At 40.2% G+C, this 14,167-nt stretch overlaps 1 protein-coding gene across 1 annotated transcript; it reads right to left on the bottom strand.

The window, feature by feature from the left end:
• Positions 1 to 2,874: 2,874 nt before the first annotated feature.
• LOC103376798 (zinc finger protein Gfi-1-like) lies at positions 2,875 to 8,796 on the bottom strand. Its single transcript, XM_017031340.2, has 6 exons — positions 8,487 to 8,796; positions 7,749 to 7,895; positions 6,721 to 7,142; positions 4,470 to 4,607; positions 3,885 to 4,050; positions 2,875 to 3,312 (listed from the first exon to the last, which is right to left on the bottom strand). Exons 1-6 carry the CDS (start codon positions 8,596 to 8,598, stop codon positions 3,134 to 3,136), a joined length of 1,164 nt encoding a protein of 387 aa, XP_016886829.1. The 5' UTR covers positions 8,599 to 8,796; the 3' UTR covers positions 2,875 to 3,133.
• Positions 8,797 to 14,167: the final 5,371 nt, after the last annotated feature.

Raw genomic sequence — 14,167 nt, 5'->3', positions numbered from 1 at the left:
ATATATTGCAACCAAAGCACTACTGACTCACAAATGATTTAAAAAAATAAAAGTAGCGTAATACAATTATTTGTCGGTTTCATGACCAGTAAAAGACTCACTGACATTTTTAAAAGAAAAAAAAGATTTTTATTTATTTTTTTTTGTACTGGATGTACTTACCCTCCTAGACCTGGATTCCCTTTCACTCTGGTTTGATCGTGCTCCGTGTTGACACATGACCACACAGACCCCCTGAATGGGACTTAGTGCACGCTTGAGCAAACCCAGCATGCATGCCTCACAGCAACTGCCACTTCTCAAATCATTCATTAAATCAGTACATAAAAAGTAACTTTACGCGAACGCCTCGGCATAAATATTTCATCGTTGCTGAGGATAAATCTTTGTCATTTTGTTCCTTTCCTCTAGCTTCAGTACTCCTCTTATAGATCTCAGCTTGTCACATGCGCTCGCCTGCTCGGCTTGGTCAATTGTGAAATGGATCTTATGAATTTTTTACAGTGTTTCACAGCCATATTCTGGATGGGTTTGTTTCCTTCATGATACAACTATATGACACAATAACATTCAGAACAAGTGCCTTTTTGTACGGATTAAACAGCTCAGAAGTGTTCAAATGAATGTAACGTCGCACTCGAACAGGACTGCACATTAACAGTGGTCTTGTAATCTATGCTATAGTTTTGAATGAAGTGAGTAATGTGTAAAAAAAAAAAAAAAGATTTTAATGAAGAAATAACTGACAGCTGTGGTTGCCAGGGATTTTTTTCAGTGAGTTATCGGCGGAACACAGAAACAGAGATGAACTCTTCTCGGCACTTTTTTGCGGGGTCGACTGAATAATTTCCTTTGGAGAACGAATAAAGTACTATCCTGTTCACAAAACAAAAAACCAATGCTACTTCTAGTCACATGGCTACACCATTTTGTTTGTCAAAAGTCTTCCATCTTGAAGGACCTCGTTTACCTTGTTTGCATAGTAACTGTTGCCAAAATGGATGATTAGACAATGACAGAATTGGAGCATATTTTGCGAAACGTGAATTTTTTTCTCCAGTTCCTGGGAGCGCCACAGCAGTAATCAACAGACTTTTTACAAATGACAAGCTGGTGAAAATGATATTTACAATATTAAAAAATAAACTGTGCTACCTAGTGATACAATAATAAAAAAATAAGCGTAACCCATATAAAATGTAATATAACCAGAATATGTATATATAATATACACACATATATATATATATATATATATATATAAGGACTATTCTTCTTACAAACTGTAAGAAGAATAGAAGGACTGGAGAACCTCTTGTTGTAGCAGAGCAACGTCCACTTCTGAAAGAACTTTCATTCGTTTCTGTGATGAACACAGACCCGTGGAGTCAGAAAAACTACTGTCAGGAATAACAAGATCTAGACCAGGGGTGTCAAAGATACGGCCCGCGGGTCAAACCTGGCCCATTAGTGGATTCAATCCGGCCCGCTTGATGAATTTTAAAGAAAAAAAAAACAACGCCCAAACTCCATCCATCCATCTGCTTATCCGTTACCGGGTCGCAGGGGCAACAGTCTCTATGACTGCCAATCACACTGCGCTGTACCAACCCCCCTTAAACCTTCCTGTGGGTGGTGAGTCCACTGGAAGGTACCAACCGTCCTAACTGGGATTCAATCTTGCCCAGGATCTAGTTCATCAGTGCAGGCGTTTAGTAGTCGTTCACGCAACTTAAATTAAATTTCACACAAAGTAAATTAGTATTTATATTTGAGTGTTTTTTTTTTTTCATGGTGTCCAACTGTTGCCCGGAACCAAATGACGTACGGACTGGCACTGGTCCCCGGACCAAGGGTTGGGGACCCCTGCTGTAGATGACGTAATCATTCAGACAGGTTACTTTTTACCTTGTAACAAACTTGTAAAAACACTGTTTTGTTGCTTGCATGTTCAAGAACATTCACCGCACTGTACACAATCCTAGATGGGGTGACTCACTCACTCACCAGCCATTTTTAATCAAACAATGTCATGTTTCATAACATCTCAAGGTATCACAAAAAAAAACAAAAACAACTGTGACACTCAATATGAACCGCTGTTTTGAAACAGCAAGTAACTGGTAAGAAATGCTGTGCAACAGAGAGAAGAAAGTATGGGACCCTGTCCTGCCTCTTGCAGCTTAGTGGCTCCACACAGAAACCACAATGCACTATTCAGAACCAAGTCAAACCTTTGCTGACCTTTGCTACCGATAAACCTGTTCTTGGACTTTTTTTTCAGCCTCCACTGCACAAATTACAAATGCCCTGATCCCGTCCTCTAACCCAAGACAATTTGATCCTTTTTTTTTTTTACCCAACTGCCTTATGTACCCAGCCCTCTCACAGTGGTATCAATGAAAAGATAAATCTTTTTTTTTTTTTTTTTTTTTTGTCATTATTAACCTATGTGGTCATGATGTTTTGGCTGTAGATAAATGCAAGCAGTTGCTCTCACTCACTTTGACTCTGCTGTTTTTAAATATCAGGCATGAGGGTAAAAAGCATTTGGTTAACGGTAAATTAGCTAACGCTGTTGATACTGCAAACATGTTATGTGTTATGCAAAGGGCAAAACAGACAGCAGCCTGGAGGTACACTCACAATCACACCGTGCACGTGTATATCCACTTACAGGCAAAACAATGGCATCACTTACTCACAAAAAAAAAAAAAATTCACTAGGATGAATTTTTTTTTCTATTTGTGACATTTTTTTTTTTAAATAAATATACAAACAAAAACAAAAAAAATAGGCTGTTTTTTTTTTGTCCATATTTCAGCAGCAGTTATTTTGGGGTTGACACAAACGAACTGTCACAGTTTTATTTCTGAAGCGGAGCCACCTTTATTCAGTCGGTTATGTTGTGACTCACAACAGGAATCGTGGACTTTATCAAATTGTTACTTTACGTCACTTGTGTCCACAAATATATTCAGGGAAATGGACCCCTACTCTGCACACAAACTCGATGCACATTGACAATTATATCAAGTTATTTACAGTTCGGTCTTATTTTTGTTTTGTTTTTCTCCATACTCCTTCTGTGTCCTTACATCACCTCGGATGGATTGGTTGCATCTTTATGTTTTATTTGAGTCCGTGCTGTGTCTCCTTGTGTCTCCTCAGATCCACCTTCCTTTGAAATCCTTTACTGCAAAGGTCACATCCAAACGGCTTGTAGCCGGTGTGTTTCCTGCTGTGTGTGATGAGGTTAGAGCTCTGACTGAAGGCCTTGCCGCACACCTTACATTTGTGAGGTTTTTCACCTGGATTTGAAACAAAGACGGAGACAAAAAGAAAACTATTTTTCATTTCATTATTACAATTTATAATTATTTAATAAATGTAAAAAAAAAAAAGGCAGAAGTATAATGATAATATAAATAAATCAGATAATTTGGAATTGTTTGGCGGGCCCGATTAAAAAGCCGAACAGGCATCCTCTCGTCCCGCGAGCCTTAGTTTGACCATGCCTGGATTATACTCCTTATGCCTTAGTGTAATTAGTTATCATTAGTTACTGAAATTTTCGTACTTTGATGGCAACGTGATGTTTTCGTTTTTTCTTAACCTATTCCTGACGTTCTAATCTATCGCTCCTTTTCTGCCGTTTCTCTAACTGTACCTTAGATTAGATTCCATCCAGATTAAATTACCCGTTACTCTTACTGGACAGCCTTTCCTACAGTAGGCAAATGGCGAAACCTGTAGTATAAATCACTGAGTCGGTTGCCATTAACTTCATCCTGAGGGGATGTGTCAATTTCTTTTTTTTTTTTTTTTTTTTGGCATATTGTTTTGTTTGGAGTTTTCTACGCTTTTTCAACAATTTTCTTACCTGTGTGAATGAAAGTGTGCTTCTTCATATCAGATTTTTGATGAAACCTCTTGCCGCAGAACTGACAAGGGTATGGTCGCGTGTCGGTGTGGATTAATAGGTGGGTTGAAAGAGTCGATGACCTCTTGAAATTTTTGCCACAGATTTTGCAGCCAAAACTTCTGTCCTGCAAAAACAAGCAAATGACAAAAAAAAAAAACATAACATAACATTTTGGACAAGCCTAATAGATCCTATTTTCATCTTCATTTTCAGGATGTAGAATGTGACTAAAACATTTCCAATTAATCTCTCTTTTTTAAAAAAAAGTCTATAGTATTTGTTAGATGCAAAAAACAAATCTTTGCTTGACACATGGGCCCTGGCATCAGTTGTGGCACAGGCGAATGACCTTCGTGAGACCAATAGAATTTTTTGCATATTGATCACCAAAACAGCAACTGATGACTTACAATTAGCAAATTGCAAACATTTTTTTTTTTCAAATTTGACTGAATGTTGTCAAAGAAATTATCTTTCCTGGCACTGCCACTGAGAGAGAGAGAGAGAGGGGGACAGAGAGAGAAGCCAGAGAGTTCCTCTCACCTGAGAGTGCACAGCTTTGTGTTGCTCTAGACTGGCTCCGTGACCAAAGGTTTTGCCACATATTTCACATGCGAAGGGTCTGGTCCCACTGTGGGCCCTGCGGACATGAACCTCCAAACCGTGAGGAGTGGAAAACACCTAAAATGGGATTAAATAAGACAAAGAATATGTACGTTACCTGACTAATTTACATATCTGTGTATGAAAAACATCACTATATGTCACTATCACTATATGGCTATGGTATGGTACATGAAGTTGTATATGCATTTTACTATAACCTATAATTTTTCTAAAAATGTTTGAAAATACTACTTATAAAAGATTGTGAAAAACCTTCCAAATGAACTACCGTATTTTCCGGACGTATTTTCGCACCAGCCAAAGGATGAAAAAAATTCGACTTACAGGAAAAGCAAATACTGGTACACAAGCCTAGGGTGCCCTTTCGTGGATGTCAGTGTGAAAATAATAAAAAATAATATATTTTAATATTTAATATTTAATATATAAGTTGCCCCTGAGTATAAGTCGAAGCGAACCCAGCCAAAGGATGAAAAAAGTGCAGAAAATATTATAAATGTTTTCAGGATAGGATAGGGCATACGGATTTTCCATAACTCTATTACATAAAAGGAAAAACAGAATAACTTGAAAGTGAAGCAAGAACTGCAGTGGTGGCTTAGTGGTTAAGGAAGCGAACTTGGGTCCGGAAGGTTGCAGGTTCGAATCCCCCCAGCTGCCAAGTTACCACTGAGATACCACATAAATATGATGTCACTACTTTGCGGAAATTCAGTTCTCGCGACAGGCCTTGGAACCTAGCTAACGAGGAACCACTGCATTAACTTTGCTTTTAAATAAAATCTATTGACTTGACTCACGAAGGTTTGTGACTTTTAAAAATATGGGTCCCCAGAAAAAAGTTTGGGGGAACACTGAGGTAGAGTAATACAGTATTAACGTGTCGTCAGCGACATGGGCAACCTTATAAATTGATAAATTGAAAAACGAACGGAGACCTTAAAAATAATCAAAATGTACAAAAGTAGACAGGCTCCTTACCCCTGTAACCAGCTACAACCATGGGTTAGAATAAAACCTTCATGTTTGATCGGCTTGGCTGAGCTAAACCTGGGTTATCCCTTAGATATGCTTTTATAGGCCTAGTCTGCTGGGGGAACTCCTTTTTTAACTCTCCGTTATTTTTGCTCTCTTATCCTCCTACAACATGCACTGTTTGCACAGCTCGTGTGACTACATGAGGTGCAGTGGTGGCTTAGTGGTTAAGGAAGCGGAGATGGGTTAAAAGCAGAGGTCACGTTTCGTCGTTATGCAGTGGTGTGCTGTGTCAAAACGACAAAATAATTTTTTTTTTTTTTCATTTCACTGTAAATATTTGTGTTGTGTTTCTCCCCTCTTTTCTTCTCTCCCTGCTGCAGGGCTTCAGACTAACCACATCCTGGGTCACTCACTGCGGTGCGCAGCTTCATGCAGCACGAGACACCTGCACAGAGTAGTACACAAGGCTGATATTACTGGAAGCCTGTGAAAACAATCAACAGAAAGCTGGCATCATCATCATAAGAACACGGCGCTGCAACTTGTGGCAGCTTGTGGACTCGAACCTAAAACCTTTCCGGACCCAAGTCCGCTTCCTTAACCACCAAGCCACTACTGCTCCCGGTAGTGTAATTTTTTTGTATACTGTTTAAAATAAATTGTACTAAATAGAAATACCATTATTGACAAATAATCCTAATCCGAGTAGTGTCAACATGCATTCATTTCATGGATGGTTCAAATTTATGTTTTGGGACGTTGGTTAAAAAAAGGTCAATCTGGAGCCCTGCCCTGCTTTCTCCCCCATTTTCTCCCCCAGAGCAACACCGAATCGTCTGAATCTGCTGGAGATTTCTTCCAGAAAAGAAAAAAAAAAGAAAGATTTTTTTTTTCCTACCCGCAAATGGCAAAATGCTCGTAGATGCTTGTTCACGTGTTCTGATTCATAATGCATCTCAATTATTCTCATATTACATTTGTTAGTATGTGAATGGCTCGAGTCCGAGCTTCAAGATACCAATGCTAATGTCAAATCTAGCCACGTCCACATCGGTCCATATTTTCTTTTCCTTCAGGGCACACCAGCAATGCACGATACGATATCTTGCAGCAACACAAAAATGAATGGAGTGTACGCGTTCATTTGTGTACAGCCCTTCTTCCATCCGTCTTTCCCGTTTGTCCTCACCTTGCTACATTTGATGCATTTGTATGTGACACTCAGGACAAGGCTGGGAGACAGCAGACGAGTGGAGGCCTGGAGTCTGGGTGTTTGAGGCCGGCCCCCGTCACGAAACAGCAGAGCAGTAGCATCGGTGCAACACTGTGTCCTTCTGCATCGCTCGTCATCGCCTCCGCACACCACCACCTCCTCCGTCTTCTTCAGCAGCCGGTGTTCGACGGAGAACAGGTGGTGACTTCTGCTTTGTGGCTCTATTACTGGTGAACAGTAAAAAGTCCTGTTTGCTAGGCTTGTCTTCAAGAGATACTGCTGCTGCACCAGTGGTGGACGCGCCATGCTCACAGATTTGTCCATGCAAGGGTTCCAAAAGGGCACATTGAAGGACTGAGTGTTGTCTACCAGAGGGGACAAAGACTTCTCACTGTCAGCTGGAGAAGGGAAAAAAAGAATGAAAATGATTGACTAATAAAATATGGGTATATGTTATGTTATGTTATCCTGTTTGTGACATCGAAAAAAAAAAAAAATCAAAAACAAAACCCAAAAAAAATCAAAGTTATAAAAAAAAAAAGTTATAAATCGAAATTTTGTTTTATATACCTGGTGGATTTGCTTTTAAATGAGAGAGGAGAAAGAAAGAGAGCGAGGGAGAAACAGCGAGGCTTTCAAATTATTACTACACTGTAGCTCACATATAATCGATGTATTGTTTTGAGAGCAATTTTTTTTTTGTTTTGGTTTTAAATGTGGTAAATGATCGTATTTTAACATAGGGATTGAGCCTTATGAAAACAGAAGCTACTAATAAATACCACATATATAAATATACTGTATAGACAGCAATTGTTAAAAGTGTATTATATTTAATGGTTAATAATATTAATATTACTTTATATATATATATATATATATATATGTTTATATATATATAAAGTAATATTGAGGCGATAATATTGGTTTTAAGATTGTATCGTAAAGCATTCAACAGTATAATGTATAATGACCGGTGCGTTTGATTGTATGTGTCTTAGTACCGGGTGATGCAGACATCGGCCTCCAGAAATCCTCGCACTCCGTTGAAAGGGCGCGAACACCGGAGCGGCTGCTCGGCTGGGACTGCCGCGAAGGGAGGCCGAAATGACCCGGTCTCATGTCGACGTCTGGTGGAACGTGTTCGGCCTCTATGTATATGGTGAGACCACAGTTTGCATTATCACCAACGACTCCGTTTGCGTTAACTATCTGTGTACAATTTACAATATTATCATTCTGTTCAAGATTCGCGTCAGATTCGACACAATAGCAGATTATTTGTTATTATTCGCTATAGAGACTAATACAATGTTAATATTGTAAAAAAAAAAGAGGAAAAAAATATGCTGACGTTACTATAAAATGCTTTAAAAAGTTATGCTATTTTTTTTTAAAAAAAGACACTTTATTTGTGAAATGAATAGTTAAACGCAAGCATTAAATACGAACTGTCTGACGTAACAATAACTAACCGCAAGACATAGAGAGTTATCATTTACGTGTTATTTTTATTGTTGTTATTATATTTATTATACACATTTTTAAAAACACTAAACACTAAAGGCTATCACAAAGCTGAACGTTTGTGTTATGTTGCCACAGATAACACAGTTAATGTACAAAAAAAAGAAGAAGAAATGAATTACTCTTTCTTCCTTTCAAAAATAAAATCTCTACATTTGCAGTTTAATTAAAGTAGGCAGTGGTAAATGGAATAACTTCGTCTTTCAAGAGCATACCTATGCAAATTTGCGCCAGAAAAGAATCCAGTATGCTGAAGCCGTCTTGTAACAGTCGAGGTTGGTGGTAACTGTATGCCCTTTTAGTCTTCACCAAGAAAGACCGGGGCATTTTTCTGGTCTTCTGGAACTTCTGTTGTTTAAAAAAAAAGTTTTGTTTTTATTTTGGGGTTGTTTTTCTCAGGTCTTATTTTCTATATGCTGATTTCCTTCGCTCTGACCAGACGTTTGCGCGAATTCGGGTGTGAATTAAAAAAAAAGCAAAAAAAAAAAATCCAGCATGATGAGGAGCAAAAGAGCAGATGAGTACGTTTTTAAGAAAAAAAAATCCAGCATGATGACGAGCAAAAGAGCAGATGAGTACGTTTTTCTTCTGCTTATTCTGAATCCTGTGCTTGATCTCTGCTGCTGTTGTTGCTGTTGCTAGTGTCAGTGATTGTGTGATAGTGTGTGGTGGACTACAACGGGGAGGGTAAACTGTTCCAACTGCAGCCAAGCCTCGCTCCTCCCCGTTCAGTATACCAGGTGTTCCGAAACAACAACACGAAGCCACGAGCACTAACACCCGTCTTCAGGCTTCACCAAATGGTGTAAAATATGAAGGACCACAGCAATTCGACGTCTCCGGATTCAACGCCAACGCGCCCTCACAATTGATTTTATGTAAAAAAAATGACAAAAAGACAAAAATAACACAATAAAAAATTGCGCTTCGAAATGAAATGTAATTTTTTTTTTATTTGGATATTATTAACTTATGTGCCCTAATTGTATGCAACAACTGCACATTAATATACACATTCACAACACTGACGAAAGCTCCGGCGCTTGCTGTCTGTAGCTCAAACTACTGTGAAACTAATCTATATCGTGTGTGACGATTAATTTGTGTAAAAACAAAACAGTGAAGAAAGAAAAGGGGATTTCAATTTCGAGTTAAAAATTAGATGACTAAACGTCAAGTTCGTAGAAAGGGTTTTTTTTTTGTTTTGTTGTTGTTGCCCTTTTTGCTTTCTAATGTTTAAACATAATACGCAATGGTTTTGGGATTTTAAAAAGTTGCTCAGTGACAACGGGAATTAAGCTTAACTCAGCATATCATTTCTATTACCCTTTCCTTAACAATTATATGCAAAGTAGAGTTGTATAATGGAAATACAAGACGTATTTTACGTAAATAAATGAAACACACGACGCGGCGGATGTTAGCTCAGCTACAAGAGGGAGAGCACGGGAGTGGTGACGCAGGTGCAGCCCAAAACGGACGGACCGTATATGAAAGCCGGGCACAGCGCAGGAACGCACAATATTGTAAAAAAAAAAAAAAATAGAATTAGACGGGGATGGTAAATACATGGAAAGATATCATCCGGGGTCGGCAAAAATATTTAACTAAATGGAAAAAGAAGCACAAGTTTGAAGGAAAACCACCGGTTAAAAGCATGTGAAGATTTAGTCTTCAGATTAACTCTAAAGGCGAGAGTAAAAGGAAGGAAGGAGGAAAGTGATGAACAAGTGATGGCAAAAAAGTGGTTGGAGCAAGCAAAGAAAAGACTAGAAGGTGCTAACAAAAAGAAACCCCAAATTGAAGAAGCACTGAAGCATTGAAGACAACTTCTCTTCCACAGGAGACGAGACCAGTGAAGCCTGGTGACTGGGTGTTTGTGAAGGCCATAAAGAGAAAGTGCTGGTCGATCCCCAGGTGGGAGGGTCCATACCAAGTGATACTAACAACGCCAACTGCAGTGAAGGTTGCAGAAAGGAACGCCTGGATCCACCTGAGCCACTGCGAGAGTACGAGACTTGGACGATCTGTCTTCCTGTCCTGGTGTGGGGAAGTCTGACTACAAAGGGGAGTAAGTAGGATAGACTTACTCGTCTCAAGTCGTCGGCTGCGTCAGTGAAGAAAACAGCACATCCCATCAGTTTAGGGGAGCGGCAGACGTCCGCCATGATGGCCGGAGGATCAACGTGTCGAATTGTAGTATCAACGATTGATGTTGTGCTCTTCGTTAGCTTCTTCGTAGCAAGTTTGGTATGGCTAAAGCACCATAAACGTCTTTCTAATACACTAAGTGTCTCTGCAGAAGGGTTCCGGTCCAAACAGAATATGGATGGATCCACCAGGAAGACACCTGTTCATATTTCTCCTGATGGTGATTTGACTAAAACCCTGACAGAACTCAAAGCCTACTCTGAAATTATGCGTTCTCAGTCTGGAATTGAAAATCCAATAGGCGAATAAGTAACACGTTTGGACCACGGGAAACGATAATAATCTCTACGATCACAGTGTTTTAACCCAGAGGTACAGTGGTGCTTTTGCTTGGTGTCTCTGCCTAGGAGTCCCCCTCCTAGACCAAGGCACGCCAAGACTCATCCCCCAGACTCATCAGGGGGACGGCGGCTGCAGAACCAGGAACTGCAGAGGGGACCACTGGTGGCATGACGTCCTCGGCAACTGTTGGGGGGAGTAACCACCACTGTTGCCTCTGGAACTGCTGGAGACGTGACCGCTCCTGCCTTCTCCCGAAACCCCCTCGAGATACGGCCACCACCGCCTCCGGAACCACTGGAGGTGTGGCCCCTGCTGCCACCTTTGGTACCACCTCTAGTACCTCTGGAGGCGTGAGCACGGTCGCTGTCCGGACCACTGGAGGTGTGGCCACCGTCGCCTCCCCAACCACTGGGGGTCTGTCCACTGATTCCCCCCACAGAGATGATAGGGGCAGGAATCCAAAGAAGGGTGTCCGCAGCAGGCTCAGGAGCCCCTGGGCAATTGCCTGCTGCGGAACCAGGAACCACTGACCCTTCCCCCCCCCTCTAAGGGACGACTCCTGACGTCCCGCAGTAGGGGCAGGGAGGGTGGAGAAAACAGTAACCGCTGAGATTACTCCCAGTATGCTGGGTCCAGTTCCGGTTGGATCATTCTGTTACGTTCGGGCCTCGTAGGAAGCAGGTTGGACCCAAAAGAGACTCTTTTCAGATGTAGCAGGTTCTATTAACGAAGTGCGAATGAACAAAAACCGGACAAGGAAGAAACAAGGCATGGACTTCTTGAAACATGATGAACTAGGAACGCAACGAAGACAAGAGTGAGGGAGGGAGGTATATATATATATATACCCAGGGCACCAGGTGACATGAGTAGGACTAATGACGAAACAGGTGAGTGTGATCACGCTAACTCTACATAGCAGACAAGACAGGGAAGGAAACACAGACAGCCCTATCACCCCCACCCTGTCAAAGACCCTAAAGATTGGTCAATAAAACTTAAACCCGCAGTATATAATGAGAAAAAAAAGTTTGATCAAATCCATCCATCCATTTTCATCCACTTATCCGTTACCGGGTCACGGGGGCAGCAGTCGCCACCCAAATCACACTGCAACGTACGAACCGCCCCGAACCTTCCTGCGGGTGGTGAGTCCACTGGAAGGTACCAACTGCCCTAACCGGGATTCGAACTTGCCCAGGAAGTGAACCCTGGGGTTCCACACCAATGACATTGCCTCTGGGCCAAAGCGCCACTAGATCAAATCAGATCTATTATTAAACTAATACCATTTGAAGTAAATTAGAGTCAACAGTCATTTGCCATTTGTTTATTTATTTATTTATTTTAATCAAGGACTCATCACTTTCAGTCACCTTTTTAAATCAAGGACTCATCACTTTCAGTCACACAAATGCATAATCACACTGAATAACTTTGAGTCTATCGGACATCAACTCCTGCTACACAAAGTTGCTGTGCACATGCAACTGTAATGTGTATGATTAACCCTCATCTACTTGTGAATTTGGAAGATGTCCTCCTCACCTGGTCATTCCTGCCAAGTAGTATATGAAAACATAGGAAAGTATTCCATCATTTGAAAACACACGCATCTAAATAAAGGTGATTCTGAAGCCTTGTACAAGATGTAGGTCAATACTGGGGTAATAATAACCTCAAGTGAACCCTTTCAAATAATTGTACACATCAATTTTCTGGAAAAATATTTAATACCTTTCTGATAGAAACACATAAACTAAATCTTACAGAGCGCACCTTAAAACAGCACAGGTCAAAAGATTTTTCCATCCTATCAAAATACAGATTTGTTTATAAAAGTAGACCGGAAAACGCATAATTACAAACTCTACCCAAGTCCGATTGTCTCTAGGCAAGAGTGTAGTGTCAAACGGGACATTAAATTTACACCGCGGTGCCTTATCCGGATTCGGATCCTTACATGTGGATGAGCATTCCTTACCATCACATGTGACTAAAATCATCGTTTTACATGTGATGCAACAATGTTATAATGATACTAGAGAGTTCCTTGAGAAAGTAAAGGGTGGCTCCGTACAACTTTTTCGTGCCCCGATTACTGCAGCCTGGAGTATCTGTTGATATCGATATCAATCCCATACCTTCCTTTCTCCTCCGTCAGGCTGCTGTTGCTGAGGTGATAGTGTTATCGTTAACGGCATGTCGCACAAATATGTTGAGCATAGGTATTTGATCGGATAGGCTACATTTGTTTTTGTTTTATATTCCATCTTGAAATTTTGAGTATCGGATTGAGCCCATATTGGATCCTACATTACATCGGGGACAATCTGCACTAGCCGTCTTTAAAACCCATATTGGATCCTACATTACATGGGGGACAATCTGCACTAGCCGTCTTTAATAACAAATCGGACAGCATATGCTAGAAAAAAAAAAAAAAAAAGCCTGCGCTAGATTATGCTTACCTGTTTGGAGTAGTGGAAAGTAACAATATTAGAGTAGTGGTCACAGCTACTGCAGTTTTACCAACGTATTCGATAATTAATTTCAGAGAATTAATTATTAACTAGACCTGTAGCTCTACTTTAGGAATTAAAAAAAAAAAAACTCAATACCAACAAATACACAGCCATCACTTGGAGCTTGTGATATACCGTATTTTCTGGAGTATAAGTTGCTCTGGAGAAGAAAAAAAAAAAAAAATCACACCAGCCAAAAAATGCGTAATGAAGAAGAAAAAAAAACAAAACAAAAACATATACAACTCGCTCCTTAGTAAGATCGCACCAGCGGAAGAATAAAAAAAAAAAGTGCGACTTACAGGAGTAGCAGATACTAATACACAAGCCTAGAGTGCCCTCTTGTGGCTGTCAGTTTGAAAATAATGAACATGTACATTTTTCAGCGGTACAGGAGTAGCGGATACTGGTAGAGTGTCCTCTAGTGGTTGTCAATGTAAAAATAACACACATATGAATATATATATATATATACACATATATATATATATATTTTAATATATGTCACACCTGTGTATAAGTCGCAAACCCAGCAAAAGGCTGAAGAAAAGTTGTGGCTAATAGTCCGGAAAATACGGTATGTGAAAAGCAAACAGTATACACTAAGTTGAGTAAAGTTGTCATCATTACCCACAAGTCAACACGGGCAAAAACACAAAGCACTGATACCGGGACTCTATGAGTTTGAGTATCTCTGTACAGTGGGCTGCACATATTAGCGGAGCGTCATTTTTTTTTTAATCTCAATTTTAGTGTGGCATTTTTATTTAGAGAAATACATTGACGAAGAGTAGCTGCGTGAGTGACAACGATATGCAGCACATGACCAGTGTCACTTAGTGTTTACGTTGTGTAACGCTACTGTTAGCTCGTACCCT

Source organism: Cynoglossus semilaevis, chromosome 2, assembly GCF_000523025.1.
Source record: "Cynoglossus semilaevis isolate Cse_v1.0 chromosome 2, Cse_v1.0, whole genome shotgun sequence".
In the NCBI taxonomy this organism is placed as follows: domain Eukaryota; kingdom Metazoa; phylum Chordata; class Actinopteri; order Pleuronectiformes; family Cynoglossidae; genus Cynoglossus; species Cynoglossus semilaevis.
This window is presented reverse-complemented; position numbering and strand designations above follow the sequence as displayed.